This window comes from Nuphar pumila, chromosome 2, assembly GCF_984573655.1.
Source record: "Nuphar pumila chromosome 2, dmNupPumi1.hap1.1, whole genome shotgun sequence".
In the NCBI taxonomy this organism is placed as follows: domain Eukaryota; kingdom Viridiplantae; phylum Streptophyta; class Magnoliopsida; order Nymphaeales; family Nymphaeaceae; genus Nuphar; species Nuphar pumila.
In genome coordinates, this window is record NC_143250.1 from 5,573,441 (window position 1) to 5,596,941 (window position 23,501).

Below are 23,501 nucleotides of genomic sequence, written 5' to 3' on the forward strand. Positions count from 1 at the left end.
CGCATGTCTTTGATGCCTGTGAGACGCCAAAGAATGAAAGAACCTTGTATTCCCATCGCCCGCTTTAAGCCAAGTCACCCTTGACTGCTGCTTCCAACGAATCTCATCCTTTAGACGCCACGATTGCACTAGAAGAGTCAGCTCGACCGATCTAGCATTGAGACATTCAATATCTGATGCATTCATATAGGACGTGTCCAAGAGAGACTGGTTGATAGAAGCCAGCTCTCACTCCCAATCCCCCAGATTTTGAAATTTGCTTATTCTATTCGAAATAAGCCAAGATTTGATATCGCGGGATAGACGAAAAAGCTTAACCATGCATCTTGTAGCCGCCCGAACTGCAAAGCAAGGTCTATTCCAAGATTGATGGACTAATGACTCGAAGCCCGTCTCCTTAAGCCACCATTGCTCAAATCTAAAGGAGCTATCGCCGGTGAAGCCTTGACCCCATCGGATAACAATCTGACTATGGTCTGAGACAGATGGTGGAAGAAAGCAACAAAAGATGTCATTAATAGAACTCAGCAGCTCTGACGAAACGAGCACCCTGTCTAGCAGACGGAAGCACAGTGTGGATCGTCGATTGGACCACGAGAAAACTTCACCCACATGAGGAACGTGGTACAAAGAGAGAGAGAGAGAGAGAGAGAGAGAGAGAGAGAGAGAGAGAGAGAGCAAAACCCTATAGGTAAGGGTTTGGTGATATAGAAGGAGGTACGATTAAAAACCAGGTTGGATCCAAGGGGTTTGATTAGTGTATAAAAATAAGAATAGTTTAGGAAATTTCATACAAGACCCCGGTCTGACTCGAGTTCTGATTAAGACCCATGAGTTTTTAATATAAAAAGATAAAAGAACTGGGTCCAGTTAATGTATTTGAAAGGAAACTGGGTCTAGTTAATGTAATTCTTATAAGATCACGGTAGGGTTTTTCTTATGATAGACCCGAGTCCGGACCCAGTACCCACAGATCAAAGTCAGATCTGGGTTAGGACTCACCTGGGTCTGAACCAGATCCGACCAGTTGACACCCCTAGCGGCCTGGGCTCAGTTTGGGTCATGTCAAAACCATTTTTTAATCTGGTCTAAAAATTAGATCTGGACCAACCTAATTTGATTCAGGCCTGGGTTTGAGCCCGAGTCTGGCTAAAAAATGATAGGAACAGATGAGTTAATGGTTTGGATACAGAGTGAGGTCCAAACAAGATAGTTTTTAAATAGACCTGTTCTTTTAATTAAGTATAAAAATTAGACCTAAACCCACCCAGTTTGATTTGGGCGCCGGTCTGGTCAACATGAGTTAATGGGTTCACATTCCAAATTAAGGTTTGGGTCTTAATTTGACTTAGGTATGACTGGGATTGTGGATTTGTATGGATTAATGGGTTCAGGTAGAAATCAGGTCAGGTATAAATGGATTGGTTTTGTTTTAATGCAAGCATGTCCCATTAGGTCTTTTAAGTTTTGGGGTGGGCCTCGTGGCCAGCAGGGTGGATTTGAGGATACTGATATGAAAGCAACGGATCAAACCCCATTGGCACACAAGTGTCTTCCTAGCTTTAAGAGGGGAGCCATGTAAGGCAGGGTGGACATGGGTTCCCACCCGGGGTTTTCCTCACTTCGACGAGGTTCCTCATCATAAAAAAAAAAAGGTTTTTGGGGTTGGGAAGTTGTTACCATAAAAGAAACCTATTAAATTAATACTAATTATATTTCTACTAATGATAATTACATTTAAAATGATCATAATTTGGACATAGGTTCAAATTAGAGTGGTTCTACTGTTTGGTAAAAAACAATTTGGGTTTGGGACAGGTTGAGTATGAAAAATGTTTGAGAGCAAATCATGTGTTGGTACATATTGTATTAGTTGGGTAATGAAAATAGGTTTGAGAACGTATCGGGTTCAGGTATACATTACATAGAACCTTTATGTCCAGTAAAGAAAAAGACAGAGTTGGGCTCAATTGAGTTTAGAACCAAAGAACTGACTTGTTTTTTAAGTAGTTTCACATTTTAGACCCGATCTGAACCGATGGGTTTATCAAGAACAGGTCATGTCGGGTCACATTGGTTTAGGACATTGGTTCAGTTCGAGTTTGGCCAAATTTAAAATGGTACATATTACATAAGCCATGAACGGTTGGTTAACTCTGGCCAAATATCACAAGAATACTAAATTCACACGCACACACATCTCTTCCTTTATATATATATATATATATATATATATATATATATATATATATATATATATATATATATATATATATATATATAGGAAAATGGGTCTGTGCTAAACCAATTTGGTGCTAAACCAATTTGGTGCTAAACCCCATGTTAATTGGGGTTTTCGGGCATGGTTTATTTACTAAGAATCCACACCTGGATAATGTGTTTTGGATAAAAAAAAGATGTTTGAAGCCTAAAAAATTTACAAAGATTTTGGACCGTTGATTTTTATGAATTTTTAAAAAAACCCGAATCAAATGCTTTAAGAGTTGATCCCTCTAAAAATAAAATGAGAAAAAGCCCCCAAAACCCATTTAGCACACGGTTTAGCTAAACCATGTACTAAATGTTTTTTTTGGGCCTCTTGGGTGCTTTATGCGGTTCGGTTCCATAAATGTGTTGGGCATGTTTGATTTACTAAGAATCTACACCTGCATCATGTGTTTTCGATGAAAAAAATGATCTTTGGAGCCTAGAAAATTTACAAAGATTTTGGACCATTGATTTTTTGAACTTTATAAAAACCAACCAATGTGTTGGAATCAAATGCTTCAAGAGCTCATATATCTCTAAAATCAAGTATACGGTCCGAATTTAAAAATAAAATAAAAAATGCCTGAAAAAAATATTTAACACGTGCTTTAGCACCGACCCATTATTTTAATATATATATATATATAGTATTGGGTAGTGCTAAATGAAATATAATAAATGATGCATTTTTCAGGGTTTTTTCATTTTATTTTTCAATTTTGAACATACATATGTGATCTATGTACTTGATTTTATAGGGATCAACTCTTGAAGTGTTCGATTTTGACACATGGGTGAGTTTTTATAAGGTTAAAAAAATCAATCGTTCAAAATCTTTATAATATTTTCAAGCTTCAAATATAATTTTTCATCGAAAAGACATGTTACATGTGTGAATTCCTCATAAATCAACTATGCCCAATACATTTATGGGGGTTAGAACTGTAAAAAATACTGAAAGAGCAAAAAACACTTATTATTTTAGCATATTTCATTTCACACCTACCTATTTCCCTCACAGATATATAGAGAGAGTCGTGTGTTTGGTCAAATTCTAAATGGTACACATTTACACGCCATGAAAAATAGAAGAGCAGAGTTAGTGGACTTTGACGAAATTTCAAGGGCACCGAATTCACACGCTAACACACGAGAAAGACAGATCTTATTAACGCGGTCTCTCAAAAGTGGCCAAGGGATATTTTTATACAAGCATAAAAATAGACACGTCAAAGAATCAAATCCAGCTAGCACAAGGCCCATAGGAAGCAACTGTATAAAGAGTTTGGAAGAACCTACATTTCCAGTCCATATTTGAAAATGAAAACCTCAATGTTTTATTGAATTTTTGATTTTTTTTTTAAATTTTGATTATACAAATATGATCTATAATTCCTATGTATAAATAGGTTTTTATAAGTTTTAAAATCAATAGTATATAATTTTCATAAATTTTTGAGGTTAAAAATACTATTTATTTTATCCAAATTTTATTATCCGAGTATCGTTTTATAGTAAATCAATCACGCTGAACACATACCGTAATAAACCTGCCCAGCTCCCCCTTCTATTTAAACCCAACCCCCCTACCCTGTGATGTTTCCCCATTCCCTACCCCACACCACACCCCTCCATTCCTTTCCCCAACGCGCACCCTTTCTCCTGCGTTACACCCAACCCCTCCGATTTAAAATTCTTCCAATTTTTTCCCTTAGTTCTCCCTTTCCGATTCTGCTTTCTTCCCCCTCCTCAATCTCCTTCATCCCTTCCTTCCTCTTTTTTCTTCTCCCGTTTTGGGTTCTCGACGGAATTTCCGAGCAAATTCCGTGTTTCCTTCATTGCTAAGGTATTGGTTATCGTTATTCTTCCCTTTGACAATTCTTGGTGCCCTTCGATCTACCCCAAATCGCTTGCATCGGACGTTGGTGACCCCTTCAAGGGCTCTTTCATGGTGTTTACCGATGTTGGTCCCCGACCGACCTGGTAATTTGAACTTGTGGCTGGACGCCGCGGGCCTTCTCGACGGCGACGGCGACGGCTTAGGTGATATGGATGACTTCTCGATCAGTGAGGAGAGGTTCTTTGATATACTGAACGAGGATCAGTCCCGATCGCACGATCCTTCGCCGGTAGATCGATTTTCTTCCTTTTCTTTTTTTGGGCCCCTTGCTGGTTTTCTTGTTAATTTTGTTTCCCTTATTGGATTACTTGTTTCGTGATTGGATTGCGTCGGTCCGTTTCGTATGATCGAACTGTTGGTCTTAGTCGATTTGTTTGCATGAATTTCTTCTGTGGGGCTCGGCCGTAAACGGTGTAGAATATTGCGAGTTTTTGTTTGTTTTGGATCGCAGAATTTTGAGGGGTTTCATCCTTTTTTCCATCCAATTCTCTCTTTGAGACTATGCCGTTTGAGATTCTATGTGGCGGGTTTATGGTTGAATCACGTGCAATTGCAAATTTTCAAGATTGATTTTTTTTCCTGGACCAGCAAGTATCACCTTTTGGGATATGATGCATTTGGTGCACTTGAGGCATCTGAGTGTTTTTTTCTTTTGCTGAATTATGGTATTTCAAAGGATGTTGTTTAGATTTCAGGTGTTTTGATGATGACGATTGGCACGTCGTACTCTACTCAATTTCATAATATCTAGGTCTGCATATGATTTTGGTATTAGAAGCAGAGATTTTGGGACACCATATAATTTTTTTTTGAAAGGCAAGCTGGGGTTAGGCAGACCCCTACCAGTTATACAATTATACCATTGGGTTTTGAACCTGCAACGTCCCAACACAAGGTGACGTGCACTAGCTGCTCCTACCAGACAAGCAGAGCCCCTGTTGGTGGGACACCATATGATTTATTGCAGCTAGTACAGTGCAATTTAGGGAAACCCTTCTTGTGTCTGAATAAGCTCTGCCTATGGAATCATGAACAGTGAGGACTTGTTGCTGTATAACCTGTGACAGACATCACACTGTTCAGTAGAAAATGACATGATTATGGATGAAATACTCATGGGTGATATGGATCAATAGAGGGCGAGCCAGTAATTGCAGCTTTATGCACATCCTGCTTTGGCAGTAATGGTTGATATGGTTGCAGATTTTATCATTTAGCATTTCTTCTCCGCACAAGTTCACCCTACCTAAGTTGTATCTACTGTGTTTTCCAACCATCTTGTTGGATGAATCATTTTACATGCTTACTTTCGAGATGCTTGGAAAATATGTTTAATATTGGATTCAAGGCTGCATATGGAACATCTTTACAATTTCATAATACGAAAATTACAGTCCTGTAGTGTTCGGAAAAAAGTTTCAGACTAACTTTAAACATACCATTACTTTCATATTGTTCCCGCCTCAGATTTCCATATGTATATAATTGCATCATCGGGATTCATTTTTGGTTCATTTGGAGCGCAATTGGAAAGCAGGGAGTGATTCATTATCATATAAAACTGAATACTTTCTCATGTAACATGTTCAAATCAAACATGGTAACTATTATCTTAAGTCAGTGGGTGTTGTGAAAAGTGTTGAGGCGTAGTGAGGCGCTCCACCAAAAACCGAGGCGAGGCATAAAGAGTAAGCCTCAATTTTTTTTAAAACTTTAAAAAAATTATAAAAAAACTAAAAATACAAATAAATAAAGAAATGCTTTATTGATGAAGTAACAACCAATAAAAATAGAAAATCTCAAATAAGGTATTAAAAATCTGAGATTAACATATAAAAGTACTAATTATGTAATTGAAAAATATAGTGTCCTATAAAGCAACAACCAATAAGCAATAGAAATCTCAAATAGTCTTCTTCTTCTTCTGCGTTTCTCTATTTTTTTTTTTGTGCATCAAGGCGCATTTTTGATAAGAGAAAAGATATCACTGAGCTTTACATTAGTGCTGAAAAGTCCTATTCACTATTCCATGCCTTTACATTTAAAATACATTAAGAAGGAAGCTAAAGGGAAATAAAGTATTCTTATATGACTCAATCAACTATATTTGGATGGATGGAACCCAGTGTCACATGGGTGCAGGCGTGTACGGCGCAGTATTTCAAAAAATAGATGCTGGGGTGCAAAGTATAAGGAAATGAGTTCCTTCAAAGATGTTCACTCAATCACTAAGAGTGAACACTCAAGAGAGTTCCACAAAAACACCAAAATGAACACTCAAAGAACCACAAACGAGTTCACTCACAAACATCCACTAAAGGGAAATAAAAACAAGAGATAAAAATAATGATTTTATTTATCTCAACATATGCAAGATGTATTGCATTGTAGTGGGACTCTTCCCTGTATTTATACACAAGTGAAGGCGGCCATAGAGAGTCGTTGGCACCCCAATGGTTCCCTATGTTGACTAGTTCATATACAATCCCCAAAAATAAAGAAACTAAAAGAAACTATTCCTAGGTAGTTTACTTATGACAATATATATATATATATATATATATATATATACATACACACACACATTTTTAACATTCGCCCTCAAACTTACAGTTGGATAACCAAAAGTTTGTCTAAAAGAAAGTTAAATCTAGGAGCAACGAGAGATTTGGTGAAGAAATCCGTCAATTGATATTCTGAAGTAACATAGAGAAGATCAATAATGCTATTTCGAAATTCCTATCGTACATAGTGACAATCCATCTCAATGTGTTTGGTTCATTCATGGAAGGTCCTGTTGCTGATAATGTAGATAAAACTTTTGTTGTTACATCATAGTCATGATGCTTCTTTATTCTGAACGCCCATGTTAGCCAACAATCTTCTTAGCTGACCACCTCCATAGTAGTTGTAGCCTCTGCTTTAGTTGAAGAAAAAAAAACTTTCTGATGCTTCTTGCACTTTCAAGAAATCAACGATTCACCAAAAAATACAAAAAATCAATGGTTGAGTGTCGATTATTTGGATCACCTACTCAATCATTATCAGTATCAGTAGGGATGGCAGTGGGGCGGGGGACAAGGTCTCCACCGCCGCCCACCTCAAGATTAGAACCTCCATCCCCGTCGGGGATGGATTTTATCCTCCACCCCCGCCTTCATCCTTGTTTCATGTCCTTCATCCCCGGTTCAAACGGGGATGAGGCGGGGCGAGGATATTGCAGGGAAAAGTGGTCGGGTCGGGGTCGGGGCGGGGATCGTGGCAGGGACGAGGCGGGGAAAAGTGTACGTCCATCCCTGGATGTGGATGGATTTTAACCTTCGTCCCCGCCTCCATCCCCGTTTCATACCCTTCATCCCCGGTCCAAACGGGGCGAGGCGGGGCGGAGCCCCGCTTTTCCTCGGTCCACTGCCATCCCTAAGTATGAGTGTTGTGAAAAGCGTTGAGGCGTAGCGAGGCACTCCACCAAAAACTGAGGCAAGGCGTAAGCCTCGAGGCGTAAAGCGTAAGCCTCAAATATTGTTTTTGAAAACTTTAAAAAATAATAATAAAATATCTAAAAATATAAATAAATAAAAAAATGCTTTATTGATGAAATAACAACCAATAAGAAATAGAAATTCTCAAATAAGTACTAAAAAATATGAGATTAACATATAAAAGTAACTAAAAACTGATTACATAACTAGAAAATATATGAGATTAACCAAAAAAGTTAAAATATACTAAGAAATTGATTTCATAACTGAAATAACTGAAAAATATATGAGATTAACCTACAAAAGTTAAAATATATGAGATTAACATATAAAAGTAACTAAAAAAATGATTACATAACTGGAAAATATATGAGATTAACCAACAAAAGATAAAATATACTAAGAAACCAATTACATAACTGAAAAATATATGAGATTAACCAACAAAAGTTAAAATATATGACATTATTCTAAAAAATACGAGATTAACATATAAAGTAATTAAAAAACTGTTTACATAACTGAAAAATATATGATATTAACCAACAAAAGTTAAAATATACTAAGAAACTGATTACATAACTGAAATAACTGGAAAATATATGAGATTAACCTACAAAAGTTAAAATATATGAGATTATTCTAAAAAATATGAGATTAACATATAAAAGTAACTAAAAAACTGATTACATAACTGGAAAATATATGAGATTAACCAACAAAAGTTAAAATATATTAAGAAACTAATTACATAACTGAAATAATTGAAAAATATACGAGATTAACCAACAAAAGTTAAAATATAGTAATATACTAAGAAACTGATTACATAACTGAAATAACTGAAAAATATATGAGATTAATCTGCAAAAATCTTGTTGATCATTTCTCAGAAATCTTGTAAAAAAAATTGCACCTCAAGCTTGTGCCTTGAGGCATAGAGGGCCGTGCCTCAAGGCGACGCGCGACTTTTGCACCTCAAGGCACATTTTTTATAACATTGATCAGTATACAACAACAACAACAACTACGCCTTCATCCCAAAACAATTGGGGTCGGCGATATAAACCAAAAAAGAAAATCATTCTGGGTCTTCCACATGAATCCTTCTCCTCCAATCATTTCTATCCAATGCCATGTCCTCGGTGAGGTTCAAGGCATTCATATCCTTTCCTATCATCTCCATCCAAGTCTTCCTAGGCCTACCCCGACCTCTTTTAACTAATATATTTTCCCATTTCTCCATCCTTCTAACTGGAGCATCATTAGGCCTTCGTCGAATATGTCCAAACCACCGTAAACGATTCTCTCTCATCTTATTTTCAATGGGTGCAACGCCTACCTTCTTACGTATCTCCTCGTTCTGAATCTTATCTTTTATTGTATTTCCACACATCCATCTAAGCATACGCATCTCAGCTACACTCATTTTTTGAATATGATGTTTCTTGGCAGCCCAACATTTCGTACCATATAGTAAAGCGGGCCTAATAGTCGTCCTATAAAACTTTCCCTTCAGCCGCAATGGCATTCTACGATCGCACAACACTCGAGTTGCACTTTTTCATTTCATCCACCCAACCTTTATCCTATGATTATATCTCTATCAATTTCTCCATACTTTTGAATGATAGATCCCAAATATTTGAAACAATCATGCACCGATATTTCTTGCTCACCAAGCTTCACTACACTCCCATCACTACTTCGTTGCTTACTAAACCGACATTCCATATATTCTGTCTTACTCTTACTCAACTTAAAACCTCTTGCTTTCAATGTCTGTCTCCATAATTCTAACTTAGCATTAACCCCAGCTCTAGACTCATCAATCAAAACAATATCATCAGCAAACAACATACACCACGACACATTTTCTTGAATTGATCTCGTAAGCTCATCCATCACTATAGCAAATAGGAAAGGGCTTAAAGCAGATCCTTGATGTAACCCAACCGTTACAGGAAAATTGGTCGTCACCCCTCCACAAGTGCGGACATTGGTTACTACTCCTTCATACATATCTTTAATTATACTAATGTACTTGAGAGAAACACCTTTCTTCATCATTATCCACCAAAGAACGTCCCTAGCTACTCTATCGTATGCCTTCTCTAAATCATTAAAAACCATATGCAAATCTTTGTTCCTCTCTATATCTCTCAATAAGTTGTCTAAGAAGATGTATAGCTTCCATAGTTGATCTTCCAGGCATAAAACCAAATTGATTCTCCGATATCATGACAACCTTCCTCAACCTAGACTCAATCACCCTCTCCCAAAGTTTCATAGTATGACTCATGGGTTTTATACCACGATAGTTTGTGCAATCTTGTATATCACCCTTATTCTTATATAGAGGCACCAAAGTACTCTTCCTCCACTCATTAGGCATCTTATTTGTCCGCCAAATCTTGTTAAAAATATTTGTCAACCATTCTAAACCTTTCTCTCCCAAGCATTTCCAAGCCTCGATAGGTATACCATCTGGGCCAACTGCCCTTCTTGATTGCATTTTCTTCAAAGCCTCTGCAATTTCTTTCTTTTGAATCTTGCGCATGAAGTCACGATTCATCTCATGAAAAGGAATGGAGAAGTCTCCAAGATCCTGAGCATGACTTCCATTAAATAGCTTATCAAAATAATCTTTCCATCTCTCCTTAATCTCCTCATCTTTAACTAAAACCCTTTGCGTTTCATCTTTGATACATCTAACCATACACAAATCCCTCGATTTTCTATCTCTCATCTTTGTAAGCCTATAAATATCCTTCTCGCCCTCTTTGGTATCCAACTTGTCATAAACCTCCTTATATACCTTATCCCTCGCGTTTCGAACTACTTTTTTAGCTTCCTTCTTTGCTATCATATACTTCTCCAAATTCTCATTATCACGACTCTTACTTAGATTTCTATAACAGTCTCTTTTAACCTTAATAGCTAATTTGACATCCTCGTTCCACCATGATGTATCCTTACCTAGCGGTGCACCACCTTTAGACTCACCCAATACCTCCTTAGCCACCTTTCTCATGCCGCTCGCTATCTTATTCTACATTGATTCTGAATCCTCCTCGAGACACCAATCAACTTCCTTAAACATGCTCTACAAACATTCCTTGTTTAGCTCCTTTTAGTGCCCACCACTTAATTCTAGGATCTATCCTATGTCTATCCCTTTTGCGACATTGTCTAATTCTAAGATCTAAAATTAAGACTCTATGTTGTGTAGCTACACTTTCTCCCGGTATAACCTTATAATCGATGCAACAACCCCTATCTCTCTTTTTAAGTAGGAAAAAATCTATCTGACTCGTATTAACCCCACTTTTAAATGTTACTAGGTGAGACTCCCTCTTCCTAAACCAAGTGTTTGCTAAGATCATATCACAGGACAAACCAAAATCTAAAATCCTTTCTCCACTTTCGTTTCTTTCTCCTATACCATAGCCTCCATGGATACTCTCAAATCCATCCCTACTAATGCCTACATGTCCATTATGGTCACCGTCGATGAAAAGCTTTTCTCCATAAGATATCCCTTGTACTACTCTATCTAAATCTTCCCACAATTGATGCTTAATGGAATCATCTAAACCTACTTGAGGTGCATAAACACTAATAATATTAATAATATCCGTACCTAATACTAATTTAATAAGTAAAATCCTATCACCCTTCCTACCAACTATATTATCTATAAACTCACGACTCATAACAATCCCTACTCCATTTTTATTCCTATTTATTCCTGTATACCAAATCTTATATCCCCAAGGTTCTATCACTTTTGCTTTCTCATCTACCCATTTGGTCTCTTGTAGACATAAAATATCAATCTTTCTCTTACACATAACATCTACTAACTCTACCAACTTACCAGTTAAAGACCCCCACCCGTCCAACAAAGTGAGGGAACCCTTGCCTATTTGACACCACACTCGGGCGCCGGTGTGACGCGTCGCTTCTGGGCGACGACCTAGCAACCCTTGCCCATTTATCACTGCCTCCGAGCCTATAGAGTACAACGCGTCGCTCAGTAGGGAACGCCCCAACGAAATTCTCATATTGGTTCATATTCATAGGGTGTGACTAAGTTTTTATGCTGGTTGTCACTGGCCTACCGCAATCCTCCTCCTTTATCCGGGCTTGGGACCGACAATGTATAACTACACAGTTATACACAGGCAGAGTTAACACTGATGTATCTAATAATATGCAAAATTGCTCCCATATGAACAATGGTAGGAGCATTCTTAAACTAGCTTGCTGTGTGAACTGTATTTCGGTCTCGTAATTGAAAGATATGACAATGCTCAAATAACTTGTCTCTATGGTATTGGATTTTCAAGTGGTTCTCTATCATCAATCTTCATTTTGATATTGACAACTTCGAGAGTTTCTACCTTTTTATCATATGAGATACCATACCTAACAAGAATATCTAAATCCAACTTAGATTGAGTCATCAAATAACCTCTAGAAGAATAAACAACATTTATACCAAAATCATTTTAAAAATCCTAAATTAGTCCTTTCAAAGTGTGTTTTAAGAAGCTTTTTAATGTGTTCAACTTCCAGTTTATCACTTTCAGTGATATCATATCGTTCACATAGAGAAGTATAATAGTACTTGCGTCAGAAATCTTAACAAACAAAACTGTCAGTTAGACAAGATTGAAATCTAACATAAAACATTATTTAACTAAACCTGTCATGCTAAGCCTTTGATGCTTGCTTAAGATCATACAAGACCTTATTCAAACGAAGAACTTTTCCTTTAGGGATAACTATGCCAGACAGTGTTTCCATATAAACTTCATCAACTAAGTTTTTATTAAAAAAATATTTTTTAACATCCATTTGATATATATGTCATATCTTCACAGAGGCAAGAGCTACTAAGGTCCTAACTGTGGCCATTCTAGCAACTGAAGCAAAGGTTTTTTTATAATCTATTCCATATTTTTGAGAATATCCCTTGACAACTATATGGATTTGTACCTTTCAAGAGTTCTATCACTCTTGGTTTTAACTTTATATAACCATCGATAACCTGTAGGTTTCTTTCCTAGTGGAATGTTTTGGACAATCTAAGTATTAACCTTTTCTAAGATATCTAATTCCACTCTCATAGCTTCTATCCGCTTAAGATGTTTCTTTGCTTTGACATAGTTGGAAGGTTCTATATAGGAATATACTAATGCAATGTAGGCTTGATACTTAGGTGAAAAAGACTCATAGGACATAATTTTTTAGGGATTTTTGATACTGTAGATGACCTTCTAGTTGGTATTCTTGTCTGATTTTCATAATTGGTATACTTTTCAAGAGCATATGGATGCTCATAATTACCACACATGGAATATTGGATATAATCTTGATCCTTGCGAGATTGTTCTTCACTCATCACATTAATATCACAATCACCAATCTTTGGGATTAGATCCAATAAAAAAAATACTCATTTATTTTTTTAGTTTTCTCAATTTAAAAAAAAACTTTCTTTTTCTAAAAATGATACATTCCTTGAGACATATAACCTTTTAATTTTAAAGTCAAAACATGTATAGCCTTTTTTATTATTTGTATATCTTAAAAAGACACAAGGAATAGCTTGGGAAGAGAGTTTGTCATTTTTGTTGGTAAAAACAAAACACTATATTAAAAATCTCTCAATCTAGAGTAATCTAGGACTTGTTTGAAAAGTTTTTTGATAGAAGATATTTTTAAAAGAAGAAGATGGTATTCTGTTAATAATATAAACTATCGTTAATGTGGCTTCAACAAAAAATCTTTAGGTACTTGGTTTGTAATAAGTAAAGTTGTTGTTTCTATAATATGCATATGCTTCCTTCAGCTAAGCCATTTTGTTGAGGGGTGTAAGGACATGATTTTTGATGTGTGATATCGTATAGTTCTAAGTAATATTTGAATTCTTTTGATAAAAACAGTTTTTGAATTAATGCGAAAGATGAAAATATCATTCCTGAGTTGGTTTTTGACCAAATTGTAAAATATTTGAAAATGTGAGAAAACTTCATATTTGTGTTTAAGGAAATAAATCCAAGTGTCTCATAAAATTATCCACAAAAATTACATACTATATAAAACTACCCTTTGATATAACATGTGCCGGGCCCCACACATTCGAATATATTAACTCAGGTGGTCAGGAAGAAACAAAGGTTCTTTGTTGAAATGATAATCTCTTTATTTTTCCAAGAATACAATTTTTACATGTAAAATTTTCAAATTTTTATTTTTTATCTTTGAAAAAAACTGAATCTTGGATATACTAGGATGACCAAGTCTCTTATGCCATAGATCCAAATCCATTTTTTGAACATTGCAACAGAATGTATTCTTGGGTATTTCCAAAAAATCCATGCAGTACAAGCCTCTTTCTCTATGGCCTTCCCCAATCAGCTTCCCTGACTGACGATCCTGCACTCGACAACCATGAGAGGAGAATAAAACATTACATCTATGGTCAGATAATTGAGAAACCGATAAAAGATTTAAGTTCAATTTAGGAATATATCTAATTTTTAGAATTAAACATCTTTTTGAATTTTGAAAAATATTTTCAAAATTTTCTATTCCTTTTATCTCAAGAGATTTCTATTAGCAGTGAAAACATTTGACCTACTTGAGTTATGACATTCAAATAATATTCACCATTTGACCTCATATAAAAAGCGGCATCTGAGTCAAGAAGCTAAAGGGATTTAACGGGATTGGAGAAGCCGAAGGAAGAGACCGCGACTCCAGTTGTTAAGGATGCTCTTTTGAGTAGAGATTGAAGAGCCTCCACGAATTGTGTCAAGGACATGTTTCCAATAGATGGATCTTGAATGATTTTTTATATCACTTGACTTTTGTGGAGGTCCAATAGATGCAACCTTTTTTCATAAGGTTTCTTTAATTTAGGACAATATGTTTTTACATGTCCCGGTTCATGACAATAGTATCAAATAACTTTTTTTCTTTCATACTCATTGCCTTACTTTTCATCATTTGGCTTTTCATAGTATGGTAGTTTGTAGGTACAAACATAGTTTTTCGATTTAGATATGGCTATAACCGAGTTATTATCACTCTTAGAGATTCACTTTTTAAGCATATTCTCCACCATACTTAATTCTTCTATAGTGTCTTCTATCAAAGAGACTTTCCCTCGATGAAGAAGAGTGGATTTAGTGGATTCAAACTCCGATTTCAACCCATTAATAAATTGATAAAAATGCTTCACGTCTATTTGATTTTAGCAGAGTTATATGTTTTCCGGACAATGCCACTTTGGTTCAAGAAAAACCAACTCTTCCCATAGTTTTGACAAACCATTATAGTATTCTCTAATGCTTTTGTTTTCTTGAACAATATTCCGTATCTTATCTTGCAAGTTGCACATATGTGCAGTATCTTTAAGAGAATACATTCTCTTAAGATAATCTCATGCATTATTTGCATGTTTGAATTTAGCAAGGCTTGAACACTTCTTAATGTCAACATTACTAATGAGCCAAGACATAATCTTGACTTGTCCCATTATCCATTCCTTTCACTTCTTCTTATAAGTGGTCATTCTTTTATTTTTCTCAACCTCTGTAAGCAGTGTCTCTTTCTCACCTTCTACTTTGGTAAGGATTAGTTTGGGTTCCAGATCGGTCCCATCCACTTATCCCCACAACCCTTTTCTCCATATGAGATGCTTCATAATTGAAGTTGATGTTACATAGTTTAAATCATTGAGTTTGATGAGTTTTATGGTAACATTTTCATTGTCATCCATTTTACAAGGATAAAGGTAAAGAAAAAATACTAGAGAAAAGAAAAGAAATTATAGGGGAGAGAACAAGAGTAAGGGTGAAAATCACTGAGTACTCCACCACCAAGTAAATGCCATCAATCAAGAGCACAAACACTCCTTTTTCACGCAAGCACCACCAATCTATTACTTGAAAAACAGTCACGATCTACTATAAATTGCAACTGAGCTTCAGCACTTTCAAATTTGGAGTGACATGCTTCCCAATGTACCAAAAAAATTTCAGCTTGATCACCAAGTTCTGAAACCATGTAAGGAAATTGGTTCCTTCAAAGATGTTCACTCAATCACCAAGAGTGGACACTCGAGAGAGTTTTACCAAAATACCAAAATGAATACTCAAAGAACCACAAATGAGTTCACTCACAAACATCCACTAAAGGGAAATAAAAATAAGAGATAAAAATAATGATTTTATTTATCTCAACATATGCAAGATGCATTATATTGTAGTGGGGCTTTGCCCCGTATTTATACACAAGCGAAGGAGGCCATAGAGAGTCGTTGGGAGCCCAACGGTTCCCTATGTTGTCTAGTTCACATGCAAAATAAATAAATAAAGAAACTAAAAGAAACTATTCCTAGTTACTTTACATATGACACACTCTCTCTATATATATATGCATTTACATTTTTAACACAAACCTCTCTCTCTCTCTATATATATATGTATATATTCCACGAAATGCATTTGCAATTATACAAATGAACTAAAAAAAATTGATCATGTTATATGATTACTAATAAAACTCTTTAATTAAAAGAGATTTTGGATTTTGGACAATTTTGGATTCAGTCAACCAAAATTGGCCTGGGTGAGGGTTGCTGCACCAGGCACTTGTGCACCCAAGTCTCGCCTTGTCAGATGCTGCACCTGAACTCTATCAACGTGGGTGCTGTGACCCTTTGGAAGAGTCCATGTTACATAGATGGAATCTTGCATGTCTTGGTCAACCATAATTGATCAATAATCAGAAAAAGAACCCTCAACTTTGACAGCTGTTCCTTAGCATCCATCATACTAGACCATCTTCCATGAACGTTTGATCAAGCAATAGAGAGAAGATGTTAAAAAGATGGTGTGTTCTAGAGATAGATAATAATCTAATTCTCCCAAACTAATGCTTGAAGGGCATTCACTGGCAAATGAAAGCTCCAGATTTTTTAGAATATGCATTTCAAATCATTTTCCTTTAGCTATTAACAATGAAAAGTGCATGGCTTGGTGTTTCTTACAACAACAACTATGCCTTCATCCCAAAACAATTGGGGTCGGCAATATGAACCAAAAAAGAAAATCATTCTGGGTCCTCCACATGAATCCTTCTCCTCCAATCATTTCTATCAAATGCCATGTCCTCGGTGAGGTTCAAAGCATTCATATCCTTTCCTATCATCTCCATCCAAGTCTTCTTAGGCCTACCTCGACCTCTTGGTGTTTCTTCCTATCTCCACTTGATTCACTTAGTATGCTTTCCGTATGTGGATATTTGCGTAGTGGCAAGGCTCTAATGCAAATGTTCTCTTTTGTGTTGGTTTTACAAATTATTTTTGTTTCTCTCCAAGGGTTCACCCCATTTAATATTTTTGCGAAGGCCATACATTGCTCATATTTAACATCTGAAAATACATTCCAGTGTATACAATGTCTTTTTTGGTTCAAGCTTGTACGAGGAAACAGGACGAGGGAAGTGGGATATGAGTGCAAGCGTATTAATTGATAAATGGGACTAAACAAAACCAAATGAGTGAATCTTCAACAAGTTTCACCTATGACGTGCTCCAAGGTGAAGGATTTAACTTTAGATCTATGTCCCAAGGACTCGGCCAATTGGGTGCCGCACCCGCGTCGACGCGATGCGACGCGGGTGCAACACTTGGTGCGGTCAACCTGATGCACCCAGGGTCATTTTTGTTCAACTTTTGGACTTTATATATATATTTGCCACACCCCTGCACCCACGTTTTTTGAAAGTGCCGCACCCGCACCCATGTGACATAGCTTTAGATGCACTCAGTGTGATGGATTAAGTGGAAGCAAATGTCCCTACCTGTGCAAAAATATGTACATTTTTGTAATGAAATAAGGTACAATGGAACAATAGTGAAACAAACACAATGCCAACAAAGGGCTTTAATAAACTAACTTAAGGTTGCTCACTAATGGACCAAATACAATCTCAAAAGAGATAAAAATACCAAACAACACAAGAGGCATACGAGCCTATAAGATGGAAAAAAACTCTAGAGAAAACCCTCAAATGCTTCTAAAAGCATTGAGGAATAACAAGGGATAGAGCCTCACTCCAGCACATGGTCCAACGTCTAGTTGGATTGCCTCCCAACAGTCATATTTTGACTGTTGTGCCCAACCAGAGTTACCAGTCAAGGAAGCGGGAGCGGGAAGCAAGGCACTTTTAAAAATTTAGGAAGCGGGGGACCACTTAGAAGAAAATTACGAATCGTCTCGGAAGTGAACTAGGAAGCGAACCGGAAGCGAGGGGGAAGCGAAAAAATGAAAAAAATGGGGAAGCGAGGGGGAAGCGTGCTTCCCAAAAAAGGGGGACGCTTCCCCACGTGTTTCGGAAGCGCGATGTTTCGCGCTTCCGAAACGCGCTTCCCCTTTTGCCTAGGTGCTTTCGGTAACTCTGTGCCCAACAGTCATAAATATGACTGTTGTGCCTAACAGTCATAATATGGCTGTAGGGCAGTTTATACTATATGATAAAAGACAAAAATACCCTTATCCGGTATTTGAATATAATTTTATTTTTAACACTCCTCCTCAAACTTATGGGGAAATCACCGAAAGTTTGCTAAGAAGATGCAAAAATTGAGGCAGTGGAAGAGCTTTGGTGAAGGAGTCTGCAATCTGAAATTCGGACTGGACATATGACAATGTAATAGTCCCCTTCAAATATTCTTCGCGAACATAGTGACAATTCATCTCAATGTGTTTTGTTCGCTCGTGAAATGTGTGATTGCTGGCTATATAGATGACACTTTTATTATCACAGCACGGAAAGTAATGCTCTCATCCACACAACTTCAGTGGTTGTGGTAGCCAGCCCTGTACTCAGCTTCTGTAGAGGATAAAAACACTTTCTGTTGTTTTTTACATCGCCAAGAAATGAGAGAATCACCTGAAAACACAAAAAAGCCAGTAGTTGAGTGACAATTATTGTGATCTCCTCCTCAGTCAGAATCAATATAAGAAATAAGACTTAAAGATGAGGAAGAGAATAAGAATAGTCCTTTAGATATAGTTTTCTTGATGTATCGAACTATTCTTAATACTGCACTCATGTGGACGGTTGTGAGCTTATATTGAAATTGACTTGCAGAATGTGTAATATCTGGCCTTGTAATGGACATGTACATCAACGATCTAATAAGTTGTCGATAAGGGGTTGGATCATCTAATAATACTCCATCTTCAGCTCGCATTTTCGCATTTATTACTTCAGGAGTATCAACATATTTTGTGTCAGTGATTCTTGAACGCTCAACAATATTAGGTGCAAACTTGATTTGAGATAAAATATATCCTCTTGGTGATTTGGCTACTTCAATTCCTAAAAAGTATCTCAAAAAACCAAGATCAGTCATATCAAAGGATTTTTTAAGCAAAATTTTAATATCTTCAATTTCCTTTTGATCATTCCCTGTGATGATCATATCATCAACATACAAAAGAAGAATGATCAATGAGGTACCTGTAGATCTCACAAAAAGAGCAGTGTCAGTGTAACAATATTTAAATTCAAGTTTTAATATCGTACCACTGAACCGATCATACCATGCTTTGGGGGATTGTTTAAGCCTGTATAGGGCTTTTTGAAGATGAAGGACCATGCCTTTTTCAATAGACAGACCAGGGGGAGGATCCATGTATACTTCTTCATTTAAGTTTCCATTCAAGAATGCATTTTTAACATCTAACTGATATATTGGCCATTTTCGAATGGATGCTATAGCAACTAGAGTTCTAACTGTAGTCATACGAGCTACTGGGGCAAAGGTCTCTTCATAATCTATACCATATTCTTGAGAATATCCTTTTGCAACAAGTCTTGCTTTATATCTTTCAAGAGACCTGTCACATTTTGTTTTAATTTTAAACACCCATCTACACCCTATTGTCTTCTTTCCGATAGGAAGAGGTTGAATTGCCCAAGTGTGAGCCTTGTGTAATGCATCTAATTCAATTTTCATGGCTTCAACCCATTCGTTTATATTTTTGGCCTCGTTATAGTTGGATGGTTCATGATAGGAATGAATGGCTAGAAGTCATGCCCTGTAGTTTGGTAAGAAGGATTCGTATGAGACAAACCTCCTTGGAGGCCTATGTGTTCGTTCTGACCTTCTAATACTAGTTTCTTCAGTATTTGTTAGTTGATTATATCTGTCAAGGGCACATGGATGCTTCCCAATATTTCGTCTAGAGTATTGAAGAAGATCTTGAGATGGTTCACTACTTGAGTCATTAATAGACTCGAAGGTTTCAATATCATTACTAATACCTTTATTGGGTAACAAATCAAATAAGAAAGCATACTCGGATTCTTCCTTAGGAACTTCAAAATCAAATCCATTGTCATTTTCTAGAAAGGTACCATTTCTAGAAACATAGAGTTTATCATTTGTTTTATCATAACATCGATATCCTTTTTTATTATCAGCATAACCAAGAAAGACACATTTTATGGCTTTAGGAGAGAATTTGCTATATTTTTCAAGAAGCACGAAGCATTTACAACAAAATACCCTTAGCCTTTTTAAATCAAGATAAATTTTAAAGAGTTTTTCAATAGGAGACTTGTTTTCTAAAGTTTGAGAAGGCATTCTATTTATTAGATAGACTGCGGTTAGGGCAGCTTCAGCCCAAAATTGCTTTGGAATTTCTTTTGAAATAAGTAGAGTTCTAGTAGTTTCAATGATATGACGATGTTTTCTTTCAGAAATCTCATTTTGTTGAGGTGTCCTAGGGCATGATTTTGATGCACAATTCCATAATTTTTTAGATATAATTGAAATTCATTTGAAAGAAACTCTCCCCCAGGGTCGAAGCAGAAGACTTTAATATTTGTTTTAAATTGATTTTTAACTAGATTATGAAAGTTTTTAAAACATAAAAAACTTCAGATTTGAGTTATAGAAAGTAATTCCAAGTATGTCTACTAAAATCATCTATAAATGTAACATAGTATGAATAACCACCTTTTGACATAACAGGGGCGAGACTCCAAAAGGTATCATTTGCATTTTTCCAAGTATACAATCTTCACATACAAAATTTTTATCTTTACAATTTTTTTCCAAAAATGGAAAAAGAGATAATTTGGATATACTTGGGTGTCCTAATCTTTTTTGCCAAAGATCTATATTAATGTCTTTGACATGATTACAAAAGGAGTATTTTGGTAAACACAGAAAATCCATGTAGTAAAGGTCTCCTCGTCTATGACCTTGCCCAATCAACTTTCCTGACTGGAGATCCTGCACCCAACACGCCTTAGATGAGAAGAATACTTTACAACCATAGTCAGCAATTTGAGAGACCGAAAAAAGATTTAAATCCAGTTTGGGAATGACTCTCACTTTTGGAACAAAGAATTTTTTTGAAATATCATCAAGCTTTCCTAAGCTTTTGACTTTTAAAGAGGTACCATCGGCAATTGACACACATGAGAAATATGATTTAGTGCAATCGGATAATAGAGACTCATTATGAGTCATGTAGAAAGAAGCACCTGAGTCTAGAATCTAAGAGGTCTGACCTGGAGGAGACGAGGAAGAGATGGCAGCTCCGGATGTAGAAGGTGTAGCCTTAAGAAGTTGTGAGACGGATTCTGCTATTTGAGTAAGATTTAAATCATTGAAGCTGCCCATTTTTCTTGATTCTTGTGGTTTTTCACTTAAGGCGGCCAACTTTTTAAATTTGGGACATTCCGGTCTTATATGTCCGGGTTCCTTACAATGATGACAAATAATTTTTCCTTTGTATCCTCCCTTGTATCCTCCTCCATTGTGTCCTTCTCCATTGAACTTCTTGTCAAAGTGAGGTGATTTATATGTTTTCACAAAATTTTCGGGCCTTGCCGTGGCAAGGTCCTCATCATTAGACTTGTGCATTCCAAGTCTTGTCTCTTCTTGACAAATTTGAGCAAGGGCCTCACTTATAGAAGGAGAAGTGGTCCTATGAAGTAAGGAAGATCTTACTTGCTCAAATTCCGGTCGAAGGTCATAAGGAAAGGAGAAAAGATTTTCTCTTTCGATTTGGGTCTTTCTCATATCAATATCTGAACCTTCCTATTTTGGTTCCAACATGGTTAATTCATCCCAAATAAGAGATAAAATACCGTAAAAATCTCTTACACTTTTATCTCCTTGTTTTGAATTACATACCTTGTCTTGAAGATAATAAAGTCTAGCCATATCCTTTTGGATAAATGTACTTCTTAGAAAGCTCCATGTGTCACATGCTTTCTTGAATTTGCTGATATTGATGGCGATCTTGAATTCCATGGTATTCATAAACCATGAGAGTATTTGTGCATTGCTTGCCTCTCAATCTTTCAATTTATTTTGGTATTCTTCTAAGGTTTTTTTTTTTTCTTCAGACAAGGCTTTGACTTGATCTCCTTCTCTTCTAGTCAATTTGAGTTGTGGTTCAGTAGTAAAACCACTAACAAAACCCTACAATTTTTTTTCCTTTGATATGATTTTCCATAGCCGTCACCCACATCAAGTAGTTGTTTTCATTGAGTTTGTAGGTGATGACGGTGGCAGACTCTCTTCCTCCCATAATGAATACTTGAGTTTAGAATAGAGGAGATAGGGAATGATCAATGATCGAAAAACACTTCCTTCACGAGATTCTCCTTCTTTCAAGAGCCTAACTCTGATACCATGTAATGAAACAAGGTACAATGGAATAATAGTGAAACAAACACAATGCCAACAAAGGGCTTTAATAAACTCACTTAATATTGGTCACTAATGGACCAAATACAATCTCAAAAGAGATAAAAATACCAAACAGCACAAGAGGCATACATGCCTATAAGATGGAAAAAAACTATAGAGAAAACCCTCAAATGCTTCTAAAAGCATTGAGGAATAACAAGGGAGTGTAGAGCCTCACTCCACCACATGGGAGGCAGTCCACCTCTTTGGACTGCCTTCCAACAGTCATATTTTGACTGATGTGCCCAACAGTCATAAATATGACTGTTGTGCCTAACTGTCATAATATGGCTGCAGGGCAGTTTATTTATTACAATGCTAAATTACATTTCAGTCCCTAGTGGACTGTACTATATTATAAAAGACAAAAATACCCTTATCGGGTATTTGAATACAATTTTATTTTTAACAATTTTATGGCAAAAGAATAAAAAATTAATACATAGTTCAAAAATTTGATCAAAATTAACTTCAATGTCTCTGTATGTTATAGAGTTCACAATAATCCAATATGATATGATTTTCCTATTTGGCTCTTGTTTATCATTGCTTTGTGAAATACATGTATTTTTTTCATTTCCCTATTGCTTTCCACTGACAGATATATATCACCCCATAAGAAATTAGTTTTTGGTTATATTACACTTTCACACACACACATGATTGCAAACACACGGTACACATGTATACTTCAGATCTGGGAATTTTTCCTTTAGGGGTGTTGGAATTCACCAACTTATCTATGACATGGAATGAGTTTGGACATTGTATTGTGCTTTACAATGCAATATTCTAAGATGTATGGATTTTCTGGGCAAGTTGGTGCATTGAAACACCTCCTTAAGGAAAATCTTTCAAATGGGTATTTCTTCACTTTGCCTTTTCCAGATTCTAAATTTATGTATGATTTTGTTGACGACAGGGTACTGAAGATGCATCATCAAAGAAAAACGAATTTCTCATTCCAGTATTCCCTGAGAATCAATCTGATTCTCAATATGGTAATTAAGTTCACTTGCATAGACCTTGCTACAATGTTTTCATTTTAGCTTCT

The 23,501-nt window shown here is 36.2% G+C and overlaps 1 protein-coding gene and 1 long non-coding RNA gene across 3 annotated transcripts in view; both read left to right on the forward strand.

Annotated features, from left to right (window-relative positions):
- Positions 1-3,992: 3,992 nt before the first annotated feature.
- The window catches only part of LOC149844576 (helicase-like transcription factor CHR28), a 40,754-nt gene continuing 21,245 nt past the window's right edge, over positions 3,993-23,501 (forward strand). The window contains exons 1-2 of one of the 2 annotated variants that reach the window (XM_089994860.1): positions 3,993-4,397; positions 23,370-23,448. In XM_089994860.1, the coding sequence (XP_089850986.1) occupies positions 4,230-4,397; positions 23,370-23,448 (247 nt within the window). In that variant the 5' untranslated portion in view covers positions 3,993-4,229. The remainder of the gene's footprint in view (positions 4,398-23,369; positions 23,449-23,501) is intronic. The other variant, XM_089994861.1, reaches the window with a different exon arrangement.
- LOC149844577 (uncharacterized) lies at positions 7,334-8,399 on the forward strand. Its single transcript, XR_016429762.1, has 2 exons — positions 7,334-7,440; positions 7,546-8,399. It is a non-coding gene; the product is annotated as an uncharacterized LOC149844577 (long non-coding RNA).